The sequence below is a fragment of the Crocodylus siamensis genome, chromosome 3 (genome assembly GCF_052110815.1).
Source record: "Crocodylus siamensis isolate JL-2025a chromosome 3, ASM5211081v1, whole genome shotgun sequence".
Classification (NCBI taxonomy): Eukaryota; Metazoa; Chordata; order Crocodylia; family Crocodylidae; genus Crocodylus; species Crocodylus siamensis.
The window spans coordinates 154,265,264-154,292,221 of NC_143397.1; the positions used below are offsets into that span (position 1 = coordinate 154,265,264).

At 42.2% G+C, this 26,958-nt stretch overlaps 2 protein-coding genes across 2 annotated transcripts in view; both read right to left on the minus strand.

The window, feature by feature from the left end:
- Positions 1-177, minus strand: part of LOC149869016 (cytosolic non-specific dipeptidase-like) — a 37,270-nt gene extending 37,093 nt beyond the window's left edge. Inside the window, exon 1 of the mRNA XM_090037297.1 lies at positions 75-177. Coding sequence (XP_089893423.1) covers positions 75-113 — 39 coding nt within the window. The 5' untranslated portion in view covers positions 114-177. The remainder of the gene's footprint in view (positions 1-74) is intronic.
- A 1,900-nt stretch (positions 178-2,077) lies between these two features.
- LOC149869017 (beta-Ala-His dipeptidase-like) lies at positions 2,078-26,718 on the minus strand. The gene is made up of 12 exons (XM_090039572.1): positions 26,624-26,718; positions 26,338-26,454; positions 19,192-19,332; positions 18,143-18,296; positions 15,061-15,149; positions 10,059-10,256; positions 8,631-8,715; positions 7,630-7,790; positions 5,216-5,380; positions 4,781-4,922; positions 4,473-4,620; positions 2,078-3,346 (listed from the first exon to the last, which is right to left on the minus strand). Exons 1-12 carry the CDS (start codon positions 26,663-26,665, stop codon positions 3,229-3,231), a joined length of 1,560 nt encoding a protein of 519 aa, XP_089895698.1. The 5' UTR covers positions 26,666-26,718; the 3' UTR covers positions 2,078-3,228.
- Between the last annotated feature and the right edge of the window lie 240 nt (positions 26,719-26,958).

A 26,958-nucleotide genomic window follows, 5' to 3' on the forward strand; every position in this document is an offset into this window, starting at 1 on the left:
ACTATCTTTAGGCATAATTACTTTATGCAAAACAGCAACAACAATGCATAAAAATGAAAGAGGAAATGCTTTACCATGGCTGTGGAGTGAAACAGCTTCCAAAATTGCCTCATTAGTGCTGCCAAGTAATGGTCTCAGGCTGACAAGCTTTGGACAGTCTCAGGCTGTAGCAGATTGTAGACCAATAAGCCATTCCCTGACCTCTGTCTCCTACTTACCATTATGTTGGTTTATCCAAAGAGTTTGTTAATGATTCCTTTAGAACAAACAGTTGCTTCAGTGAGAAATATTCTGTGTAAATGAGCTGCCCTGATCATCTTGAACCCCTTTTCAGGTTCTGCTTTCACTGACAGCAGCCTGCCTGGGGAATATATTCTTCCTACCCATTGGTTCATTTCCTTTCATTTCTGAGATGTGGCATTCTATTTCTTGAACTGGCTGGATTAATGCAAAGACGAAATTTTGCTCAAGATTTGTAATCTTGCTATAATTGGTCTTACCCCCTAATTTCCTGCCAGTCTTGCCACAGTGTATTATTTTTCTATGCTGATCAATGATAGCCAGAAATAATTACACACACAAAATATATTGCCTGGCTTCTGACCTTAGTATAGTTGCCTATGTTGTTAACTTAAGACAGCTCTCCAGCCCAGAGCTCTATTCTGCAATGAATGAAAAGCAACCAACAGCATGGAAGCAGCTGCCTTTTTTGGAAAAGGATGCAAGCAGTTAGTGCCTCACAAAGAACATTATCAGTTCAGAGAAGTACAGTTAAAGGCTTCTTACCTGCTTTAGTTTATAGACTTCAGTTTATAGACAAAGCATTCATAGCAGCTGATTAAGTCAGCTGCAAAATCTTATGTCTCTCTGGCTGAGCTGGTTTCTAAGGTGCCACCCTGCCCAGCCTTCTGCCAGACTTGACAAAGGTACTGGTGCCAGCTCAGGGTCGGGGAGGGGGGAGGGCATGATGGCAGGATAGAAAATTGTCTAGGAGGATAAAATATTTGCAAAGAGTAGTGCCAGTGAGTTTGAGGAATTGTAGCAGAATTGTGGGTAAGCCACGGGCAGCAGGAAATATCAGTGGGACTGGATGATTCTTCATGCCTTCTTGCAGCCCAAGATGGTCGAGTTAGGGAATTCAGTGATCCAACTGGAGGGAACTCCCAGAATCCCAACCTTCAGGAAGCCCTGAGCAAAAGCTGCCAGAGGGAGTGCAGCTTCATGGTTAGAGTGTAAGGCCAGTTGTTAGATGTTGTTTACTATTCTTGACTAGTCTAGGACTCGCACCTTGTTCATATCATTTCATTAACCACTCTGTCTTTTAGTCTATTCATCTATAAAATGGGTATAATACTGCTATCTCCTGCTGAGCAGTAGCAGATGTTGGGGCCCTACATATCAGTTTCCTATTGGAGAAGAAGTTGGTGATATGGGCTCTCTATTTCCCAGGTGCAACTTGTTTATTTAAACACCATACTCCAGTTTGAAAAACAGGTGGTTCCAAACGGCACATAGTTAAGCTAAGATTCCTAAGAGAAAGTGTTGCCTATCAGAAGAAATAAATCTGACCCAAGAATTAACTGCAGTCTGAGAGTTTAAGACAGAGAGCAAACTCCCTTCATTTTATGAGAGACAGTTTCCTTTTGTGGAACCTGTCCAAAAAAACTCAACCAACCAACCAACCAACCAAAGCCTTCCACCTCCTCCCAGAAAATCCCTAAAAAAAAGGAATAGAATGTTTCTTTAAAGACTATATACAGTGAATGCATCTACACGAGACACTAACTGCACTGTAGGCTAACAATACTGTGCAGTAATGCATCACAGCACAGTGCTAATATGCTACTGAGCAGTATTTTTAGGCTACTGCATAGTAGTGTCACTAAAAATGCAAATTTAGTTGAAGATTTTTCTATAAGTCAGCCAAAGCATTTTACCCTGAAAACTTCTTTCACCTCAGCAGATTCCACAGGCTTGCTAATGACTATTTTCATGGTTGACTCCAAACCTTCTGCCCTTTAATCACCCTTGTTCTCCCTATTATTGGGGGCGGGGGGGAGAGAGAGAGAGACACTGCCCAGTTTCTATTATTTATTATATATAAACTCTCTATGATAATAGCAAGGCAGACTGTTTACACAAAATTATTTTCTTATACAAAATAAAGCTCTTTTTTTAAAAATTGGATCGATAATGTTCTTTCTGTGTACATTGACTGTGTGTGACTTTGATTTGACAAAGATATAGATTTGAACTAGACACACAATTCTGAACTGGACACACAATTCTGTGTCATCTTTCCCATGAAAACTGTTCTAGACATTTGACTCAAACATCTAACAAAAGTAACCTTTTCATAATTATTAACTTAGTTTCAAAATATATCACTTGTCTTTGTTCAAGGTATCAGCCTAAAACTTATACTTAATAAAAAGTTAAGGCTATGTGGAGTCAGTTAGTTTGAAGCTAAAACATCTACTCAGGTCACAGGCTTTTAGTCAGAACAGATATTCATGAGTGACTTCATGTCTGATTTACAGGAAGTCACATCTAGGAAGAGAGTATCACAGGAAAATCTGTAATAACGTGCCAAACTGCAAAACAGCAGGAGATTCTGATCAAACAGAAAAAAGCTGCATGGAGACCTGCAAACTTTTATTTATGGAACAATCCTATTGATTTCAGACAAACTGCTCATAAGAGTAAGAGTTTGTAGTACAGGGCTATTCCTTGCATCAGGTAACCTTGATGGAGAAAAAGTGGATGGAGAAGAGGTTAATTCAGTGATATCTTTTTTCCCCCCAGTTCATATTTAGCCAAGAGGGAAGAAGCAGTGCTGTGAACAGCTTTTGTTTACGAACTGGAATGTGAACTAGACAACACTATGCTGGCCAAACTACAAAACAGGAAATAAAGTTAATTTTAATAAAATTAACAACATTTTCCTCTTCCCATTGCCTTAAAGTCTGATGTTACACAGTGAAACATTCCATTTGATAAGCATGACACACCTTTGCCCCAATTTTACTGCCTTAGGACTAAGATCCTTTACCGGCTGATAATCATACATATTTAGTGCATATTCCAAGCAGTTGCATACATTTAAATTTTTCAACAGCTTCAAGCATTTAGTGCATTTCTAAGTGTTTTTAATTATTAATACATGTTTCTTCAAAGAGGCAAAGCAGTAGGTTAGTTCATAAACAGGTATTTAGCTGTTTTCCTTTTTCAGGGTTCCTCAGTTGGCACACTCGTTGTGTTGGAAGCTATCTGTAACTGTCCATGAAGCTTTGAGATCTCCAGGAAGAAGGCCGCAAATAGTTTTGTTCCCTGAATGTAATTATACCTATGAATAAATACAGACATACAGACAATGAAACAAAATGAGCAGTGCTGTCAAACTGATTCTGCAGATTCAGAAGGGCCTGATTCTCTGACTGGCTGTTTAATTGGGAGAAAGGGTAAGAAGGGACAAATAAAGTGCTTGAAGTGAAAAGTGCCCAGAGTCCCATAAGCACGCCTCTTAGTGCCAGCTGTGATGCCAAATCTCTCCCCATCAATTAACAGCATATCAAACATAGGCAAAATTAATTGTTACACTGGAGACTTCGAATCTTCCTCTCTGGTCCTGAAGACACAGAGTTGGCATGACTTACTTTGTGCACATGGCAGAAGGATCCTAGGGGCACTAGAGGAACTGAGTGAGTTAAGGACTTAAGGGACATAATGCATCTTTCTGGGGCACTCCAATTTTACTTTAGCCCTCCTGCCCACAGCATTATAGCATGGGTCTACACTGAAAAGGTGGAGGATGAGTGCTGCTGTATTCCCTACTTATCCACAGCCATATGGAGCTCAGCATGGGCTGTAAAGCCCACCTGAGAAACGAAATAAATATTCAGGTGGTTAAGCCCAGCTCAATGTTGTTGTGTCTAAACTTGTACTAATTCCTGAACTAATTTAAAGCTACTTTTACATGAGATCTGCTTGAGCTGTAGTCACTGCAATACAGACATATGCTTAGCTACATCTAGCTCTTCAGGCCAACACAAATAAAAAGCAGTAAAATCTTTTCTCCTCCCCCCAAACTAAGCTACTCATATAAATAATATCCCATCGTAAATTTTCTGATTAAAATGCTGTTATATAACATACTGATCTCCAATGGCAAAAGCATGTTTTTAAATCACGTTGGTAACAAAAAATACCTGTGATATATTTTAAAGGAAAGCTAACTGGTTTGTGAGAAATTGTGTGGTTTGGATTTAAGGTGACTCTTTTCCCTATGGGGCACGACAACAAAATCTTGTTGAAGATGATAGATAAGAATCGGCTATACTCTGTGGCCCAGAGATGGGGCTGTCACCAGAATCCAGGAGGTGAAGTTCAGTGTCCTGGGATTGCTCTGAGTGTTGGAGGACTCCAGTTTTTTCCCTACTTCTTTTATGGTGCTTGAAACATAAAACTAAAACCTGCTTATTTTCTCATTTTGAGAATGCTCCCCGTCATCAGCTGCTCCAATTGGAAGCATCATCACGCTCTTCCTTGTTTCATTCTGGAACATTTTGGCAATAGGGATTGTTGATCCATCCCGGATCATATCTGGTTCTTCTCCAAAAACTGAAACACATGGAAAGAATTGATTCCTGCATCTACAGAATTATGTTCCTTAGAGGAGAATTGTTGGTTTTAGGAAAGCTTCTTACCTTTAGTCGAAGTCGCAATTCTTTCAAAAAAGGTCTAAGACAGGTGTTAAAGATGGAAAAAAACCCAAACAAACCTGTTATAATTGCTGTTCTGGCTGCTACGTACATAGGACTGTTAATATCAGCAACCCAAGGCATTGCACCCATTGGCATAGACACTTTCAGTTTGTTGGGACTGTTTCTTTTAGAGAATACTTCCTCTAAATACTGTGTCACCTACAAGGAAAATGCCTTTTTATTACGAGTGTTTATAGATCTTTCATCCTTCAAACAAAAAGGTACACATAAATTATGTTCATCTCTATATCCAGTGAATGCTACTTGTTTATATCTGGTTGAATATGATCCCAATGATGCATGAGCAGCCCTCTGCTTACACACCTAACCTCATAAACAGGCATGTATTGGAAACAGACCATTAATTATTCTGATTGTTAATTTTAAATGTTGACAGGACATCTGAAATTACCAAGGACTTGATTTGCACTAGACCAAAGGTTAAAATTTACCTGCTTTTCCACAGTTGCAAGAGCCATGTGTGGGACTTGCCTAATAGAAAATTTTCCTATTACTTTTGCTGGTATAACAGTTTTAATTCCTGGTTCATAAAAAGCTCCTTCGATACCATGGATAGAGACACAAGGATAATGCCACAAATGTAGAAGTATTTCCTCCTTTAAAAAACAACAAATGTACAAAAAAATGTACAGCAATTCACAATTGGCAGGATTAATTTACTCAAAAACCAAACGTCTTGCATTCCAAAATTTGTACCTGATCATTCCTGTAATTTACAGCTCATTGATTTGTGACTAAACCCCCCTTTGTCAACAACAAAAGGTCTTTCCAGGTAAACGCTGCTACTTCTTTTTAATCAACATTTTCCTAAAGCATAGAAATAATTGAAAGAAAAGAGAGATTCATGTGACAGAAAGAGCAAATTATTTATATATTTTCATATTTCACATTTTACAGAAAGATTACAAATTTTGATAATCTCTAGATGCAGTGTATGCTACTCATTCATATTTGGTTGAATAATAATTTGAGTTGCTTCCCCATTTATAAAACTGTACTTTTATCCTGAGCTATACAAATTCTGATGCCAATGACCTGACTTCAAAAAGCGAAACAAAAGCAAAGCACACCACTAGTCTAACTGGCTGTTGATTTCAGAACTAGTAGCCTACTCAGTATAAAATGGAATTTTTTCAAATGGAATTGGCTTGACTAAACAGAATTGAGAAGCTTTCATATTATAAAGGAAAACAATCTTTTCTAATATAGCATCCCTCATATCTAAACAATGAAAGCAATAATGGGACAGTGATCAGTAAATAATTCCTTCTACTTCTCTGGAGGAAGAGGAGAAGAAATGAAAATAAAATCTTTAAGATGGCAACATAAAAAAAATATATATAAGAAAATATATAGGAAAATATAGGAAAATAAATATGATTGGCATTCACACAAAAAAACCCTTATGAGTAGAATATATTATTTTCTTTTCAATTTCCATTTCTGTTGATAGTTATGCCTCATTTACACATGGGAGTTTAATGCACTTTAACAATCCTGGTACAGAAAGGGCACTTACACACGTGCAGGAAGGCTGCTCTGATGCACTGTAAATTCAGCATGTTGGAGTAGACTTGATTAATCGAGTTTGCTGGAGTGCGGAAATTACCGTGCTCTAGCACCCTCCAGTGTCATGTGTATCAGCATCCCCACACTGAAATATGGTGGTAGGGCACTTTGAACTAGAGCTTGTTGAATGCGCTTTAGTTCAAAGTGCCACACAGCCATTTTTTCAGCACTGGGATGCTAATATACACGATGCTTTGGTGCTTTTAAGTAGTATCGCTCGCTAATTAAAGTGTCCCCCCCACCTTCCCAGAGCAAGTCTTTAAATGCCCAAAGTGGCAAAATCTCCTTAGTTCAGAAGAGTGATACTCAGCCAGGATGCCAAGACAGTCTGGGGATGCCTTGAGATCCTCTCGAGGATGCTGCAGGATGCCATACAATGTTAGCACTGTTAGGTGGGCAAACACATTTTGCCAGATGAACCCAGAGATTTCAAGTGGAAATCCACAGTATTAAACACATTCTTACCCTTTGTGATCTGTCTGTCTTGTTGCAACAGAAAAATTGCTTTGTTTTCTGGTAGCCAGGAAATGAGTGAAAACTAAGAGCTGGCATTTGATGCCTTGAAACTAACTAACTAATATACATGCTGGCAGTTGCAACGCACTAAGTTCACAACTTAGCTTACCTTTCATGGCAGTTTGTTTGTCTGGCCACATTCATACTTTTATACAACTGTTTTACTGGTATAGCTTGTTCCAGTTCAGGGACTTCTATATGGGAATAACTGCATTCACAGCAGGGCTCTTAGCAGTATAAATATATTGGGAAAAATAAAAGTAAAAAATCATACCCTCACTGACATATAAACGATAGTTCGCTATTTGGCTTGCAATTTAAAGGCTTGTGAAGGGGGACTATTTTGCTATGTCTGTCAGACATCAACATCTGAACTAAATATATAAAGATAGCAAAATCACATCAACTTTTCTGCAGCTATCCACTTCCCAATCTTGCTTAAAAAACAGTGTTTACCCATTTTACCTTATGGCTTTTCTTTTCTTATGGTTTCCTTGTTTTTCTGCATTATCCCTTTTCACTAAAAAATTATAGTTCAGATTATATTTCTCCAGATATCTTAGTTTGCATTTGACCAGATGGGCACTCTCTCTCTCTGTTTCTCTTTAAACTTTTTACTCAAGTCTGAAATGATCTAGATTCCTTTGTTTTATTTTGTTGTGTTCACTATTCCTTGAAAAAAAATCAGTGAAGTCTGAAGTTATCAAGTGAAGGTAATAGGTCATTTAAACATTTTCTACAGATCAAGATGCTACCATACCTTGGTGTCATAGAGGAATTTTTTCACACCAGCATTAGTTTTATGTTCCTCTAGATCAAATTCAATTGATCCATACAACTTCTTCTCCTCTTCTGTAAGGGTAGCAACATCATCATAGATTCCAGGGATCAGAATATGACCCGACATATTCACAAGGCTGTCTATGAGTAGATACCAACAGAGAGATACAGGTGCTGGTAGTCTGAGGTAGACAACATCTTCTTTTACATTTAAAGCAATGGTTCCCATTCTCCATAGTGGGATTCCACTTTTCTGTGCCAGGACTTCTACCCCCTTTCCTTCTAACCTACACACCCATTTACCTTTTATAGTATGTGAAAAGTCACAAGGCCCTAGAAACTACTTGCTGCCCTCAAGGTTGTGACTGCCTAATGTAGAGTATTTTTATTTAAAAAGCTGCTACTGGGCTGCTACTGACAATATGAATAGGAACAGAGCCAGTAGCTGACATGGATCTTTATTCCACATACTTAAGAATTAGCCTAGAATTCAGAAACCTTCACTAATGGCATATCTAGTCTAGCTTTCAAGCTGCCACAAAATCCCTGTCCATAGAAGGAAAATCTCCTACCATTGCTGATGTCCTACTAGCTACATGAGCATCAAGAACACAAGAGTCCTGCTTCACTTAGGCTTTTCTTGAATGGGTCTAAGAAGCAGGCCTAATAAATATTATCAGGTCTATGGCACTGAAAATAGTATCAGCAACTGGTGAGCTGTCTCAGCTGGTGCTCCCAATGCTGCTAACACCAGTGGAGATGGTAGAAAATATCTGTATTTTAGGTAGGACAATGAGGCCAGGACAAATCAAGATTCAGCAAGGTACTTAGAATGACGTGTATTTTTAAGCACCCAAGATTCCTGCCGAAGGCAACAGGCCAGCTTCACAAATTCAGCTAAGACATATTATCCCCCAGTAGTGGGAAAGGGTTCAGCCTTCCCTATTAGTTACTATTGAGTAAAATGATGCACAGTATTACCAAGCAGGGCTACTAGATCAGTCATTGGTTCATGAATGATGCCTCCAAAGGTTCCTGAGTGAAGATCTTTCTTACCACATTCCACCTATATGAGGAAAAAGACTCAAATTGAGACAAAATATACCATTTCAATGCTTTTAAATCATTAGTGTTCCATGGAAACTGAGATAATTACAGCTTTATTGCTTCTGGCCTCAATTAAAAAACAAGAAAGTAGATACTTGTAGGAAAACATCTGAAAGACTTTCCTACAAAAGGGAAATCAAACAGTCAAAAATTTGGTCTTGTGTAATTTCTGGAAATGAAAGAGTAGCTTTGTGACAAGGAACAAGGGAGACAGATTTGGTTATTTCGACTTTGCAGGGTCCTTTGAAAAGTACCTTCTTCCTCTGATTTCCCCCCTGCCTAAAAATACTTTTTTGAGCAAAAACATTTGCAAATTGCTAAATGTCTCTAACCTTGGGTGACCAAATCCCTCATGTTAAGCTTATTTGTTTCCAACCTAAACATATTTCAGACTTCAACATGTAAGAGCTAGTTTAGGAAACTTTTGCATTATAAAGTTCTGGAGTAGAGGAAAATATTTGATTTAATGATTTCCTTTTCAGATACATTTTTAGATAAGTTTCTTACCAATTAAACTTTTTTTCCAATAAACTTGTCCATTCTTTTCCAGACATTGTTCTGTCAGACCATTTAGTAACAGATGTGGATCATTTTTGTAGTTTTGATGATGCTATTCTTTTTCACCATGGCTTGTTCAAGTAGAGGCACAGAAGCAGATTTTGAGGTAGTTCTTTAAGGATTATTTTGTAAGATATTTCCCTTATGAACTCCTCAATTTTGTGAGTTCAAGTACTTCCTAACTGGTGAATTTATTATCCTTCCCTACCCATATTTAAGGGTGGTTTGCTCTGCTTGCTAAATACGTTACAGTGGACTATTTGCATTGGTCTTCTCTACCCAGGACCTCCACCAAGCTGTGCACCCTGTGGCAGATAGCTCATACTGAACACTAATCATACCGACCAGTGCCAAAAGCAGCAGCTACTGATTCTGAAACAGGGAATAAAGGAAAACGGAGAGATTGAGGTGGTCTGTGAAGGAGAATGTAAGAGGGGGAGAACATTTAAGGGAAGGAAATGGACATTCAGAGAATGAAAATGAGGGCCTAAACATGGGGGAAATGGTGAATAGAACAGGAACATGACAGGGTTAAGTGAATTGAATTTGGGGGAGAGTATGTGGAGGTCAGATAGAATGAAGAGGAAAGACCCCTAGTCATATGTATTACATTTGCACTCAATCAGTGTTGCTCTATACATAAAGGTGTGTGGTGGGGTTAGATGGGAGTGGACACAAGGTATATCACTACCCTCTGCCCAAGGACCTATGCCAAATACAAACCACTCTCATTTAGTCTTGTACCTCCACAAAGAAGCAGGCATTCCCACGAGTCCCATAGGTGAGGGCTGGTTTCATCTTGCTAAGCCAAAGGTTATCCGAAATCACAATGTAATCAACATCAGAGAAAAAATGCTGTTTTTCTTTGACAACTTTATCTAGCCCTAAAGACCCTGCTTCTTCCATACCTTCAATAATGAACTTGAAGTTCACTGGCATATCCTATGGGGGAAAAAAAATAAAATAAAATAAAAATCAAAGCCTGGGTAAATGGCCAGTTTTTCAATAATGAAGAGCAATAGTATACTTTGAAGAAAGGGATATTTAAGCAGGTGGCCTATTCCATCCCACTAGAAAGGCAAGCCTGGATTCATGCAAGATGGAAACAGATGTCGCATGGTGTCTTATTTGTGCCACCATAAACATGTTTATGATGGCACATACAGTGAGCAAATAGACATTGCTACCCTTTGTCGTTCTGCGTTAAAGGAAAATCAGTGGTGTGACAAAAAGTAGTAATAGACTCTGTTGCTTTATTGAAGGAAATACGTATTAGCTCTGTGGCAAAAGAGTATGCTTGCACTCTCCAACCAACCTGGGTAGGTGCTCTGGAGGCTTGATGGCCTCTTTCCCCACTTCCAGAGATACACCCCCAGGGAATCTCGAAGTGCCTCTCCACAAGTGGGGAAGTTGGGCTTCCCCACTCAGCTGGACCCATTCCCCCAATTGCAAGTGAGTGTGGCTGAGTGGGGGGAGAGTCTCACCATCCCCACTCAGCCAGACTTGCTCCTATGATCATGGGGGACAGGTCTTGCTGAGTGGGGAAGCAGGGCTCCAGAGATCATATCAGCCCATAACTGCACCATCAAGGGTGAAACAAGGAATGATGTGCATTTTATCCAATGAAGTGGATCAGATGTGTTGTAACACACTCCAGCCCAGCTGATATGTTTAATTTGGCAATGTCTATTTCTAGCTGCAGTGTCACAGATGATATTTCTTTTCCTTATGGTATTTCTCTCTTTTCATTTTTCTCAAGATGGCACAAATCAGCTTTCTTAGCCTTCAGAAGATTTCATAACATTGCATTTGTAAGTGGGTACCTTAATCAAGTTGCTAACTGTTTTCTCTAAGGGGCTAAATTATTTTCAATTATTTTCTGTAGCTGCATAAGGTATGTGTTTCATCTTCACTGAAGAATTCCTCTGTACTATCCATTGCTACATTTCCACCAGTGCTCGCAGCTGAGACTAATGGCAAGATGATTGACATAGGTCTACTGATGGCTGTTTAACTACCATATGGCCCAAACAGAAGTGGTTAGGTCTCATGTTAGTAAAACCTCTGCATCCTGTTGTACTCCTGATATCTTGTGAGCACCAGTGAAGCTGTAGAGTTGGTAGATTATAAGTGCTATTTTCAGAATTACTCAAACAATTTCTGTCATGGCCATCGAGTGTTTAGAAAGGCTTGCACATCCCACGCAAGTCAACCTCAGCTTTCCAATCTGATTCATGTTCTGATTATGGAGGTTAAGTTTCATACACAACTTGATGTTTTGTGTTTTACTTCAGTTCTCACATTGCACCCAGGTGCAAATGCCTGGACTTCAACAGATTTATTTAACTTCATAAATGCTTTACCAAATGACCAAAACTAAATTTGGATTAAACTGTTCACATAGGTTGCATAATGGCCTCTGCTGTTTTCTAGAGAGACGCTTCAGGAAGACAGATATTCTTAGCTTCAGTTGTTAAAATGCCAGTGTGGTAGCTATTGATTTCAATGATTAGCACAGTGTAGAAAGCTAGCCACAACCTCATTAGCTTATAATAGGCGACTAGTGCTGCATATGAAAACTGTGAAAGGTTGTACAGTGTCTCTTGTACAAAAATGCAAGAGACACTGTAAAAAATGCAAGAGACACTGTAAATGCAGAGTCAAGACCAGACTGTAGCAACAGGACTGCCACAAGAAAATCAAACTCCTCTAATGACTTGCAACCCATTAGGTGTTCAGACAGTGGAGTGCTTGCAGTACCCAATACCAGACCCATGCCATAAAATACTAAAAGTGATGGTTAAAATTGTTAACAGAGACTTAACATTCCAAGCTAAGAGAGCCAAACGAAAGGCTGAGCCAGTGAAGGCAAGGTAACTAAGGAAGACAAAAGACTAAATATACATTTCTAGCAAAACCTGTAAAAAGTGCATTGAATAGAGAAAGGATGCCGTGTACGTGACATGCTAACATTTTTCCAAACAGGGCATCCAGTGTCTAAGGCATTATACATATCTCGATCATTTAGTGTATGTCTGGAGTTTTGTAAATAAACCATCACCGGTTCAAGCTACTGCAAATTTGCCCCATTGATATACAAATGAGCCAAAACAGGTCTCGTGAGACCTCTAAGCATCCTGTTGGACCACTCAGGACCCATCACCTGTAATTGCAGTGGCTGCAGAGAAACACAAGTCTTCACACCTAGAGAAATCCAAAAACAGTATCCAGACAATTTAACAGTTGTGATATGATGGTTACTAGGCCTGTGTGAAGTGGCTAGTATTCATGTCAGATTTGGATTCGGCCGATTTGGGGGACAGTGGTTCGAATCACTGTCCTGAATCAATTTGGCCAAATATGATTCAGAGATTCAGCCACCGCCAAATCGGCAGAATCTCCAAATCAAACAGGCCCCATTCCCCGCCCACTCTCCCAGCCCCATCAATGGCTACCCCACCCATCCCCAGCGTCCCAGCTCTTAAAAAAAAAAAAAAGCCCGGTACTCACTGGTTGCTGCCAAGCAGGGGAACAATCCCCACCGCACTCCACTGTCCCAGACCACATGGCGGGGGTGGGGCTGTGCCACAAGCCTCCAGAAGCTCCAATGGCCACTGCAACAGCTGGTGAGTACGAAGTTTTGGGTTTTTTTTTAAGCATTGGGATGCTGGGGCCAGGTGGAGCAGCCATTGATGGGGCTGGGAGAGTGGGTGGGGGATGAGGAATCATGGCAGAGCTTTCCCCTCCCACAGTGAGACCCGCTCTCCACCAGCCCTGGACCTGGGCATGGCTCTGGTGGGAGAAGAAGCCACTCTGCAGGTGCTCCCAGGTATGGCATCTGCTTCGGAATGCCCTCCATTCTCCCCATGGTTGTGTCACAGATCAGGCAGCCACCAGGATCCTTCCAGGGGCATATCTCCCCCTGCCTACCTCCCCTCTGCTCCTGGACATGACAACACCAACCGGGCCCTTTTTTTTTTTTTTTTTTTTAAAGAGCTGGGGCAGCCATTGGTGGGACTGGGAGAATGGGCAGAGATTGGGGGGGCTTTCAGAGGGGCTGGGGGAGCAGGCAGGGGATGGGGCCTGGTGGAGGTCCCCCAATGGTCCTCTCCCCCCACCTCTAACCCCCTCCCCCCACATCCTACTTACCGGCACGGAGCCCAGGTCCAGCTCCCTGCAGTGGCAAGTGGGGACAGCCTGAATCTTTCTCCAAATCAATTTGGAGGCTTTGAATTGACTCAGACCTTTTTATTGGTCTCCTGATTCAATTCAGATTTGGAGATTCAGCTGCTGAATCAGGCCAAATCTCCTTGAAATCGAATCAGCACCTGAAGCTTTGCACAGCTGTAATGGTTACCCTTTTCCTCCCTGTTTCTTTGGACTCCAATTGGCCAACTATCAAGAAAAAATGCTATGAAGTTATACAGTTAAACAGTGTAAGAACTAAGCAAATTTTCCAGCAAGATGTGCACTCCAGGAGAAGCAGAGAGAGATTGCTGCTTCATTGCACCCAGCTTAACCAGTAATGGATCCTACTTAGTGAAAGCTGCAAAATTTGACCAGCTTCCTTCACCTGCATTGCTGAGAAAACACTATTGCTACTAAGTATGTACTAGGACTTTGTGGAGTAGCTCATTTTATTTCTGGAGTTTTTTTCTGTCATTTAGTTTTATAGCTTGCTTGTAGTATTGTTATTAAAGCCTTTCTGCTATTGATCAATTGGGTGTTGTGTCAGTTCTTGGGGCACTAGGTTTAAAAATCCGCTTCCTAAGTGCAACAACTAGGACAGCAAATAACAAAGTATAATGTCTACATTTTCAGGCTAGCTGCTAATGGAAGCAGATCCAATAGCACTACTGCGAAGCAAACTTCCAATGATCTCTTTCACAGAGGGAAGAGCTGCAAAGATTAAGCTTCCGCTTACAACCGTGCAAGAGCATATTAAAGCCCCACCTTGTTTTACCACACTGTAATTTATTTGCATGTCCATAAGATTTATTAAGTCTTCAGAAATCAAACCCTTAAGTTCAGCGTAACTTATAGCTGTAACAGAGGCAGGAGACTGATCTTCAACTGTTGTCACCTAACTGGCTATAGCACAGCTAAAAGCTGTAGGGGACAAAGACCTTAAAGATGTCCTATAACTAGGTTGTAAGATGGACTGTCCTAATTATTAAATATGCAAAGCTAGACAATAACCTGGTAGGTTAGATGAGGCTGTAGTCTAAGAGGCTGTTGAAAAAACATATATTCTATTTTGAATGAGGATTTTCTAGGTGCTTTCTTATCCTTATTCTATCCATGAATACACACTGACGACTGAAGATGACTTGTAGCCAAGAACAATAGGTCAAGAGGCAACAGCAATGAGATCCCATGATCAACATCTGTTTTAAAGTCAGTTTTTCAATTGTAAAATGCTTTCAAACTAATAGTCTTCAAGGGAATTTGCCAACTTAATGAAAGAAACATTTTAAGTATTTTCCTTTTCCTAGGAACATTTTTCAAGGCAGGACAAGGGCTGTGGTAGCCATGACATTACATTCAGTATATAAAATTCGCAAAGATAAACCAATATTGGGGTGGGTCTAGAATTTTAGAAGAAGCATTAAAAATATCCTAACATTTCAAAATACATGTAATCTATTTGTTAGGATAAGGTGGTTTCATCTGACATCACAGAAGTGTAAATTCACTCCTACACGGTGCCATTGTAATAATAAAATTGTTTCTCTTTGCTACCTACTAATTTTAGTGCTCTGAATGTTTCCACTGCATTTATCCAAGCTAAGACAGGTCCTTTGTTATCTGTTGCTCCACGCCCATAAAGATTTCCTTAAAAAAAGAGAAAATTAAAAGCTTATATCAAACTTTAGAACCTCTCATGCATTCAGATGTAATAGGTGAAATTCAGGCTTCAGTGAAGTTCAATAGCAAAACTCCCACTGATCCCACTGGAGACAGGCTTTCAAAGAATAGTTTTAAATAAAGTACTTGATGTTTCTCCACTGATTACTGCACTGGCCTTTCATCTCTTAGGACTCTGTGATAATTTTGATGTGTGTCACAAGTCAACTTTATTCCGTATTTTAGATGAGGTTTGTCTGCTCCATAAATTTCTATACAGGTTGGCACAGTGTGCAGTTCCTGCACACTGAGAATAATTGTAAAGATTATACTATTCTGCACTGATTTACCTAAGGACAAAAAAAAATGTCTGTAAAATGCCTCTAAGTAGAACACGAACACAGTGGAAAGATGAGACGAACCAGAAGAGACCAATGTGGTTATATAAAGATCTTCTTACTTATCTGAAAAATCAAGAGTTAGGGACAGGCAATACAATGAAGAGTGTGGCACTGAGGAAGTATAAAAAGGAACAGCAAAAACATGTAGAAACAAAGTCAGGAAAGTAAAGGTGAAAATAAGTTAAAACAGGCAAGAAATGCTAAATGCAGTAAGGAGGGGTTCCACAGATATGTCAGATGAAAAAACCTAGGGAAATTGCAAGTCCATAGCTCAAAGGAGAAGCCACAAAGGAGGGAACTGCTCAATACCTACTTTGCTTCAGACTTTACCCCCCGCCCCAAAAAAAGCTTTCCTCGGGCCACTAACAACCTAAGCATAGAAGGGGAAGGGACACATAAGTGAGGGGGAGAAAGGGGAACTTTTGACAAAACTGACTGAATTTCAGCTGGTTGCATTTAATGGAATTCATCCCTTGATGCCAAAGGAACCAGCTGAAGAAACCTTCGAGCCTCTGGCATCAATATTAGCAAACTTTCAGGTGAGATGTGAAGTTTCAGAGGAACAGGAAAGTGGCTTAAAATAGTGTCTATCTTGAAAAGCAGGGAGGGCCCAAGAAAGTATAAGCTGGTCAATTTGACTTCAATACCTGGAAAGTATTACTTGCAAATCCTGTTAATCAAGGGAAGTGATTCTTCCACACTATTCAGAACTGGTGATGGTGGTGTGGGGGGTGTATAATACTATTTTTCAAATAGTTGAAGGTCTGGGGGAAGGGGGAGAAACTTCTTTCCCTTGCCATAGAGAGCATGACACATGGCAGTGTGTCTAAACCACAGTAAAGCAGATTTAGAACAAATGTCAGGCAAGACAAATGAAAGGACAGTGGGCCAAGCTACCTAGGGAAGTTGTGAGAAGAAGCTTTCCAAAAGAGGCTGGCCTGGTGGAAGAATAGCAAATCCTGTGTTTGTACAGGGGGCTGGAATAGATAACACTCAAGGACAATTCTAACCCCATGGCCATACCAAACAAGGGCAGGTATTTGGTTCCGTGGGGACAAAAAGCAGTGACACACTTTGTGCCGCTGCTACTTGTCCCTGGGCAACACCTGTGCTATGCACTGTCTAGCACATGATAGGTTACCCCAGGTGGGATAGGGGAGGCTGGGGCCAGCAACTATGCTGGCCCTTGCAGCCTTACCTGGGGTCCTGGGGCCTGGGATACACATGCAGTACTGCTGCAGCTTGGAGCCTGGCCAGCAGCCTGAGCATGGGTCCAGTGGGCCAAGTTCCAGTTTTGGGTGGTGCACAATGAAGCCACATTTGCTGCCCCACTTTTTTCCATGCAAGTTTCTTTGACCCCGGGATTTCCTGGGGTCAACCCATGTCCTCCACCTCTGCCCTGTCCCCCCCCCAACACACACACTGCAGCACAGCAGCATGGGAAATGCCTGAATGTGCGGTGTGTAGTGCAGACCTGTCTGCAGCACCACATACTGTATGGCTGCCCTCATCTGGGTGTGGCATGAGTCTGTAGGTACTAGTCAGTGCTATCATTTTTTGGAGTAATACATTTACACATATTTATAAAGTGATAGGTATTGTTCCCTTTTATGCCAATATAAATATAAGAGTGACTTCAACTGAAGTAAACAGAGTTATTCTGGTCTCAGAGACTGAGAAGTTTAACAGTGGGCATGTTTATGTGACACATTTAGTTTGGAATGGACTAATTAGCTCTGAAGTAAACATCTCATGTCTCCATGTGCAGTCCTATTAGGCTGCAGGAAATTAATTAACTCTGCAGCAGGGTATTACTTATAAATACAAGTACTATCCTGCTGCAGAGTTTTTTACTCTGCACCAGTCCATGTGTAGCTTCTGATGTGACTGCCTGGAGCATAAGGGTTGCTTCAGTGTAGGAACTGCCTGCTGACTAGCCCCATACTGGGGCACCCTCATTCCTCAGCCAGTCCTTCCACAGCACGTTGAGCTGGGTCAGAGCAGCCCTGGACTGGCAGGCTGACCTTCTAGACACCCTGCCAGTCAGAGCTACTCTGACCTGGCTCAACATGCTGTGATCTTGGGTGCATGTGTAAATGTGAGACCTGAGAACAATAAACTCCAGCACACTAAACACCAGAGTTTACTGTTTTGCCTTAATAGCATGTGTAGATGAATCCAGTGAGAACAACGGATTAGGAATCAGGGCTTACGAGCTGGCTGTTCTACTCTGCTACTAACTCCTTGTGACCTTAACTCCACATTTTCCTCTTCCTCAGTAAACAAAACTACTTAGATGCAGCTAATTTCCCTTACTGGTGTGTGAAATTAATGGTGTGATTATAAACTCCAGCTGCCTTTACTCCCACTGACCCTTTCACAGGGATATTGTGCAGTCACTATGGGATTCACCAACAATAGTGTGGCTCGTAAAGGCCTGTTTCCACAGAACTTGTTCCAGACATTTCAATAGGAGTAGCACCTTAGAGCAGTTCTAAAACTCCTGGGAGCTTCTTCCCGCTTCATAAGTCAGATCCATGCATGCAAATCATTGTAGTAGAATAGCAACCATGTACAGACCATCAATTTCAGTCAGCGTGTAGGGGTCAGTTTTCCATCCATCTTCCTTTTTGGCAGGCTGAACATCCACATGTCCATAGAAACACACAGTGGGCTTGTGTGGATCTTTGCCAAGTTCTGCTAGAACTACAGGAAGAGTCCAGCCATCAGGCAGCTGTGGAAGGATATTAACAGAGCAACAGACAAAAGGCAACTCTGAGAACTCACTAAGAGTTGTAGTATCTTCAATATCTGAGTTACCTTTTGAACTTTTAACCTGCTCTGATTTCATATTTGACTCTTATCCCCACCTCTAAAGTTTGTACAAAACTGACTCTTTTGCAACCCAGGTGAAATTATTGCTTGTCTTACAATGATAGCAGAAACTCCTTGCTAGACCCTTCATTTCCCCCATAGACTAAACCCGTGATGGAGAAGGTGAAAAGCTATCTATATGTTGTGACATTAACATTTATATAAAGGCAGAACATAAGGCAATGTTGTATTTGTTTTTGCAACACATGTATTTGAAGAGGCTCATTTTAAAAAGTGAAATATATTGCCTTCTTGGCAAGCAGCACTGGCAACTATTACAGACTGATTTGAAAACAAGCTAAGGTCTCCGGCTAATATTGCAATTTACTATCACATTGGATAGATCTCAAGAGGAGGCTGGATGTCTCCCAAAGGTGAATCCCAGTATCAGAAAAGGGTGAGAAAGTTAGTGAAGTCATAAGAATTTGCAGGCTGTTTTGCATTAACAGCTGATACTAGTCTGTGTTTAAAAGGAAGGTGCCTGCATTAAAAGGGCTGAAAAAAGATGTTAAAAGTAGTCTAGCAGTTTTCTTCCAATTATCAAATGAAGAAAAAGTTTTTAACAAAACCCCATATTTTCATCCTCTGCATAGAAATAAGACTTCTATGATATCTACTGTCTTAACTATAACAAAGGGTGTCCCTACTTGTGCTACAAATAAGAATTTGCTATACATTACATTCAATGAAATAGTTAGAACCCAAGAAAGGATAGATAGTTCATATGTTAAAACATGACACTGATAATTAGGTACCTGGTGGAGTTGATTTACTAACATAACAGAGGCTCCTAAAGCTCGAAGTCTGTCTGCTGCTAACTCCATCATTCGTGTTACTTCTTTTCTGAAGGCTGGTTGAATGGAATCACTCTTCACAGCCACCCAGTCCTTAAGATTCTGCAAAGGAAGCCAGCAATATGATCTACAGGGGTCAATGGGTCACTACATTTGATGAACAAGGAAACAGGCCGTAGGTACTATTGGTCAGCCTTTGATCTCAAAATGCAATCCATCAGAAAATATTTTCCTTTTAGTTCTGTCACAGCCAAGCTGCAGCCTCTTTTTTTCTTCCAGATGATAAAGGACTGTCAGGACATTGCATCACTTTGCGTTAAAATATTCACTCTGAATTTAGCAGCAGAACCATGAGAATCCAATTCTTTTATCCACCTTTTGCTGATCCCTTTAAGAAAGCCATGGGGGTGCCCACAGGGCTGGCTACCTTGTTTCTTGGCCCTGATGCTACAGCATTTGGAAATACCGTATTTACTTGAATATAAGATAAGGTTCTCCCCCCGAGCCCTCCCCCACTGACCAGGGAAAAAGCCCCTCATCTTACAATCACATACAAGGAAATCTTACTAAATACATTGTCTGTCATTAAACTGTTGCCAAAAGCAGCATGTGCTCAGAATGAACCTATAAACTATTAAGCTGATTAAAAGGGCCAACACTGAGCATGACTATAAAACATGTGTCCCGTATTAGGGAAATATGCTGATAGGAACCTTCCTTTTTATGTGTGTGGCCCTTAAAAAAATGGCCAGGTGTTCCCTCCATAGGGAACTGGCACCAGGCCTGGAGGTACTGTAATACCAGGCCAGTACTGGGGGAGCCAGAGCCAGCCCTGACACCATCCCCTTGGTGCCAAAAATGCTACATTTGACACTAATTGGGAGAGGGGACTGTACTCAGCTAAAAAAAATATTTTTTGCAAAAAGATTATATATTATATATATAAATAAAACTGTGCCTCTAACAAGCTGTCAAGTGACCACTGTGGTTCAATTGGCAGATCAAAATATACTTTGCCAGTTAAATGATTGTAGTCCCGTTACACAGGCCCACCCGCACGCCTATCACCATTGCAGTCTTATCACTCATTGTTCTTTTAGAGGGTTTGCCTCTGAAAAAGTCTATGCCAGTCCCCTGTCCACCATATGAGGTCTTCCATTTCTTTTCTGTTGTCCTCTTCTGTCTTCCTATACTATATTTCACCCAGCCCCATTTTAATACAGTCCTCAATTGTGGGGTCCTAGTTTATGAGTAGGTTCCTGGCTTTCCACAGGGCACATCTGAAGCAGGAGATGAATTGGTCGAGCTATTAGGCAGCCAACAGCACCAAACAGTGCCTGGCTGCAACAAGGAGTCGGGGTGGGGCGCAGCTGCTGCTGCCATGCGCAGCCCCGACGGGTGAGCCCAGAGCTGGTGTGGTGCCCAGGCTGGCAGCAGGGCCAGGTTACAAGCTGGTGCTGAGCAGAGAGAAAAGCAGCCCCTGCCCCACCCCATGCCCGGTGCCCCGTGCTACAGCTGCTCCCCTGCCCCTGCCCTTACCTGAGGTTCTGGCCACATGGTCCCAGGCCAGAAGCCCCTGCTGGGGATTTCGGCTGGCGGGGCAGGCCTTGCTCTTGTGGGAGCCTGCTGGGCTTCCCCTGGGTCCTACTGCCCGTTTTCTGTCATTTTTGACAGGAACCAAAGACAGAGAAATATTAATTTTCTAAATTTTTTAGGGGCCCCGTGGGCCAGATAGAATGGCTTCATGGGCTAGATCCAGCCCGCAGGCCATGTTTTGCCCACCCCTGAGACACACACACACGAAAGTAAAAGTGCTGCTTAAAAATACATTTATGGAGTACCTGTGCCAAAACTTGCAGCAGTTTCAAAACAAATGTAACATGCATCAATTCTGGATGAACAAATATATGGGTACTATATGAAAATTACTAAAGCTTTGTTTATTTCAAGATGTAGCAGAGGGGCCCTGCCCCATTACTGAGATGGGGAGGGAGCCTGGGGTCCACTGGCCAGCCCAGCCCCTTGACCAGACTAAATGGAAAAAAGGGACCTTAAATAAGATAGCCACCTGCCCCAGGTGTAGGCTGTGATTGGCAGGCCTGGGGCAGAAGTAGGTGACCCAGGGAGAGGCTCAAAAGCCCAGGGGTTGGCCCAGAAGGGGTTGCCTGGTCCTAAGAGCCACAGGAGGCACAGCTCCAGGAAGAAGCCAGTGTTAACTGTCTAGAAGAAAGGACTAATGTGCCACAGGAGGGCAAAAGAGACCCTGTGCTGCAAGCAACATGAGATAATCATGCTGAACCTTTTGTATTTGTGCTACCGGAGGCTAAAGATTAACCACAGACAGGGAGTATGTATTTGGCAAGCCTTACATTTGGGAGTGGATGCTCATACTCTTGGTTTACATTTGAACCAGAGGACCAGAGTGGCTATAAGGGGCAGATTGGAGGCCACTGGGGTGCAGCAGGGGGTGTTGAGTATGGGCAGGAGTCCAAATACATTTAGAGGGAAGATTGTGGTGCATCAGAGGACTGGGTATCTGATGGCAAAGATTGGGGGCGTAATTTCCATGCCTGCAAGGGGCATGCTTAGGGGCCAAGTGGTCCCAAGCCCTTGAGGGGGTAGAGCTAGAGTCCCAGGACCTAGGCAGTGGGACCCAGTCAAATTAAAAGTGAGCCAAGACCAGGAAGAGCTTGGGTTCAGATAAGGACCTACCCCAAAACTTGCATCCACCTCCTGGGGGCTGCCTCCCTACGAAAATATAATGTCAAATTGTGGCAGGCAAGATAACCTTGAGGAGGAAAGGACCCAGAGAGTCCAGAAGAAAAGGTGAGGAGGTCGGAGCCCAGTGGTGAGCCAGGCTGGGAACCTTGTCACAAACATCCTGGTTGCACAAAGTTAGTTTTTTCAAATTTGGTCCCCATGCTCATGTGCTCAGGGAGAACAGGGTGTGACAGTAAGGAGAAGGGCTTTCCAGGGTATAAAGGTCGGGGGAAGCAAAGGGCAAAGGGGTACTTGACCCTCCAGATTTATTTTCTCTGATGTAGCAGTGGGAGGGGAACAAACTAAAAGCAAATGTCCAATAATCCGATTCTATACCTGGAATATTATAACAAAATTGAAAACTTTTCAACATATATGATCTAATTATTGGGGGGTCTTCTTCTAATCAGGGTCAGCTTCTATTCAAGTAAACACTGTATTTAATGCCCCTAGTATACATCATGAGAGCACACACAGTAAGTAGATTCCTTAAAGATAAGGGGTTTTGAGAGGTTTTTCTTTTCCAGGGTCCTTCCATCTTTCATCCAGCAGCTAGGCAACCTGTTACTGTGGAATATAAAAACCAGCCTAAGAGGATGTAAAAAAAGATCTAATCAATGTTAAAGATGAGCATGCAAGTTCAATTTGCTTCAGGTAACTGCATTTCACCAGAATTTTCTAAACAGTTCTCATCTAGGTTTGGAAATGTCCACTGCTATGGGGAACGACGTAAGTGCTCTTGATTTAATTCCCACAGAAATGAGTTTTTGCAAACCAAGATGTATTATTTCATAGATTTCATAGACATTGAGGCTGGAAGGAACCTTGGAAGATCATCGAGTCCAGCCCCCTCCCCCAGGGGCAGGAAGTCAGTTGGGGTCACAGGATCCCAGCAAGATAAACATCCAATTGACTCTTAAAGGAGTCCAGAGTAGGTGCTTACATCACCTCTGGCGGCAGTCTATTTCAGGCCTTGGGGCTCAGACAGTAAAGAAGTTCTTCTTTATATCCAGCCTGAAATGGTCTTGGAGGAGTTTGTGACCATTTGACTTTGTCATCCTATGGGGCACTCTGGTGAACAGGCGTTCCATCAGATCCTGATGTACACCCCTTATATACTTATAGGCAGCCACCAGGTCCTCCCTGAGCCTACACTTTTCCAGGCTGAAGAGTCCCATAGCTCTCAGCCTCTCATTATAAGGTCTGTTTTCCTGCCCTCTGATCACACATGTGGCTCTCCTCTGGACTCTCTCAAGCTTCTCCACATCCTTTTTCAAATGTGGAGCCTAGAACTGGATGCAGTACTCCAGCTGCAGTCTCACCAAGGCAGAGTACAACAGGAGGATGACATCCTGCGATTTGCTAGAGAAGCATCTATGGATGCAAGCCAGAATTTTGCTTGCATTGCCAGCTGCAATGTCACATATTTATCTTGTGGTCAATCATGACCCCCAAGTCCCTTTCGGCCGTGGTGTGAGCAAGCGTAGCACCGCCGAGTCTATAAGCATGCTGCGGATTTTTCTTCTCAAGGTGGAGTACCTAGCATTTTTTTAGTGTTGAAGGCCATCATGTTTTTGTCTACCCATTTTCCGAGCCTGTCAAGGTTGGCCTGGATCACCATCCTGTCATTGGGTGTGGACGCTTTATCCTGAAGTTTGGTGTCATCAGAGAACTTGGCCAGTCCACTTCTGACACCAATATCCACATCATTAATGAAGATGTTGAAAAGAATAGGTCCAAGGATGGAGCCTTGGGAGACCCCACTGGTCATGGTGCACCACAATGATTGACTTCTGTCAACTACCACTCTCTGGGTCCAACATCAGAGCCAATTCCCCAGCCAGAGGACTGTAATGTAGCCAAGGCTGCGGTTGGCCAGTTTTTCTATGAGATGATCGTGGGATACCAGATTGAAAGATTTTTTAAAAATCAAGATATATGATGTCAACCTCTTCTCCGTTGTCCAGGTGATACGTCACCTGGTTGTAGAAGGAGATGAGATTGGTCAGGCAAAACCTACCCGCAACAAACCCATGCTGGCTATCCCTCAGGAAGTTGCCTTCAGCCAGTTTGTCAAGAATGGTCTCTTTGATGATTTTTTCCAAGATCTTCCCCAGAATAGAGGTCAGGCTGATGGCCTGTAGTTCCTCAGATCTACTTTCCTTCATTTCTTGAAGATAGGCACCCCATTGGTCTTCTTCCAATCTTCGGGCACTTTACCTGAACACCACAAGTTCTTGAAGATCCGTGCCAATGGCAGAACTATAATGCTTGCCAGCTCCTTAAGTAGCCTGGGGTGTAAGTTGTCTGGGGCAGCTGACTTGATGGTGTCCAGCTTCTCAAGGCATTCCTTCACATGGTCAGCATTGATAACAGGTAACAATTCTCTCTCGCCCTAGCCATCCTGTACCATATTGAGCAGGGCTGTCTCTTGGGGCTGGTGAAAGACCAATGCAAAATACCTGTTAAGCAGGTTGGCTTTTTCCTGGGCATCGATTGTCAGTTGACTCATATGGTTAAGCAGGGGTCCAACGTTACCCGTGCTTTTCCTCTGGCTCCCCACATATCTAAAAAGGGACTTTTTATTGTCCTTGATACGTGTAGCCAGTTGGAGTTCAGTTGCAGCCTTGGCTTTCCTGGTTTGTTCCCTACAGGTCTGGACCAGTGCAGAGTATTCATCCTTTGGGGTAGATCCATCCTTCCATCCTTTATAGGTCTTTCTTTTTAGATGCAGGAGATCCTCTAGTTCCCTGCAGAGCCAAGGGGGCTGCTGTGCCCTTTTGCTGCCTTTCCTCTGAGATGGGATAGACACTGCTTGAGCTTTCAGGATCATTCCCTTGAGGAGCATCCACTCTTCCTGATACCAACTCCCCTCCCCTTTGGGTCGAGGTCCCTTAGGGCCTCGCCAAAAAGCCTCCTGATCTTGTCAAAGTCAGCTTTCCTGAAGTTGAGGACTTCTGCATTGCTGACTGACTTACCAGCTTTACAGCAGATGGTGAAGCTGCTCAGCTCATGGTTGTGGTCGCCCAGCTTCCCTTCAATCATTAGGTCACTTATTAAGTCATCCCCCATTGCCAGTACCAGGTTGAGCAGTGTTTTGCCTTTCGTCAGTCCATAGACTTCTTAAGTCATATAGAGCTCACCCACACACAAGGAACCTTTGCGACCATTCGGATGTGGCCAAGTGCTATTCCCATGAGATGTCAGGGTAGTTAAAATCTCCCATGACACCCATGGACCAGAAGCACACAGCCTCAGCTAGTTTCCTGATGAATTCCTGGTCAAGCTCTTGATCCTGGCTAGAAGGTTTGTAGTAGACTCCCACCATTGTGTCCCCTGTGCCTTGTTTGCCATGGTTTTGATCCAGAGAGTCTCCAATCATCCCTCCTGGGTGCCAATGTCAGCTTGCAGGGATGCGTAGCTTTCTTTGACAGGAAATTTTTGACAGGAAAGCTACCCCCACCCCTTTTTGCCAGGAAAGCTACCCTCACCCCTTTTTTCACATGATCTCTCCTGTACAGTGAATAGCCATCTATACCTGTGGGTGGAGTCCCACCAGATCTCCATTATCCCTATGAGATCATAATCCTTTTTGTTTAGTGGGAGGACCAGTTCCTGCTGTTTGTTTCCCAAGCTCCTGGCCTTGGTATACAGGCACATAAATGTCCCAATGGGAGCCCTTGCCTTTCCTACAGATTGCTCTGGGACTGGGGTAGGGGTGGGTTCCCTTGAGTGCCTTAGGCTGCTAGGTTTACAAAAACTGCTTGCAGTGGCAGTTCCTGACCATTTCCTCAAGTTCTTCTCTTTACTCAAATTGATCCTTAGTTCTTTTAAAAGTACTGCTCCTGGAAAGGGTAAATAATTCACAGCCCAATAGAACAAGTTGCACACTTAAGAGAAATGAAATGAAACTTCACAGGGTTGAGGAAAAATAATTCTCATCTAACAAACTCCAACCCAAGCACAAGTGGCACATCTGCTTGGTAAGGTAGTGAAGGTGGATTGTCTGTGGTCTGCTGCTTCACTTGATATATGGTTCTGGCTTGGTGAAATCTTTTTGTGTTGACTTAGGTTTTGCAGCCCATCCAGATTTCCCTGTCTCATGGTACTTTGTACTACAGATCTCTGTAGTGTGGGAACATAAAGCACAGACTTTCCCTTGCTTAGATTCCCTGCATAGTGAAATGTCGCATTTCCAATATGCCTGAAGCCATCTGAAATCATGAAAGCCTGCTCTGTATTTCCCTTTCTAACATAAAACAAAGACATAGCCTGAGGAACATGTATTATTAGTCTTTCCAACTTCAGTTTTACGTTATAGCTGTTTTACAACATTACATCTCCTACCTCAATAAATTCATTTTGATGATCGTCAATATACTGGAATATCCGTGTTTCCAAGTCCAAGGAAGATGGGGACACTCTCGGCTCAAAGAGTAGCATTACGGCAGCAATGGACAATATCTGTAAGACAAAGTCCAATGTATTAAAAGCACTCCTAAGCACATATACTACACAGTTTTCCACTGAACTGGCAGCCACAAAAAACTGGTGTGATGGGCAAGTCAGTTGGTTTTAAAGTCCTATGATACTAGAAGAAAGCATTTATTTCATTTTAGCACAGACAACATACATGAGACTTAGTCACACTGCAGGGGGAAAACCCCCCAAACATCAGTGGGCTTATGGGTTTTGCACTTTCTGAATTAGGAGCAATTCTGAGAACCAGTTCTAAAGGTCAGTGTTTTATAAAGAGATATCCACTGCATCATACTAAACTGCAAAGCAATCTCAATCTGTATGTTCTGCCAAAATACAAGAAAAAAACTGCAAATACGAATACAAGCTGCCCAAAGGGATCAGCCTTTCCAAAGAAAAAAGCTTCTTCCTTTCCAAAAGAAAAAAACCGAATAGGGTCTATAATGTACATTCCATATTTTACATGCAATTTGTTTAAGGGATAACGTT

Bases quoted from the DNA above. Each gene is read 5' to 3' on its own strand.
- LOC149869017 (XM_090039572.1), bottom strand. From the start codon at position 26,665: ATGTTTGGGGGGTTTTCCCCCTGCAGTGTGACTAAGTCTCAT. The intron at 10,257-15,060 runs GTAGGTAGCAAA...TTTCCCCCATAG, and splicing joins CATTCAGAGCACTAAAATTA to GATATGCCAGTGAACTTCAA. The intron at 3,347-4,472 runs GTTTTAGTTTTA...ATTTATTCATAG, and splicing joins CAAAATGAGAAAATAAGCAG to GTATAATTACATTCAGGGAA.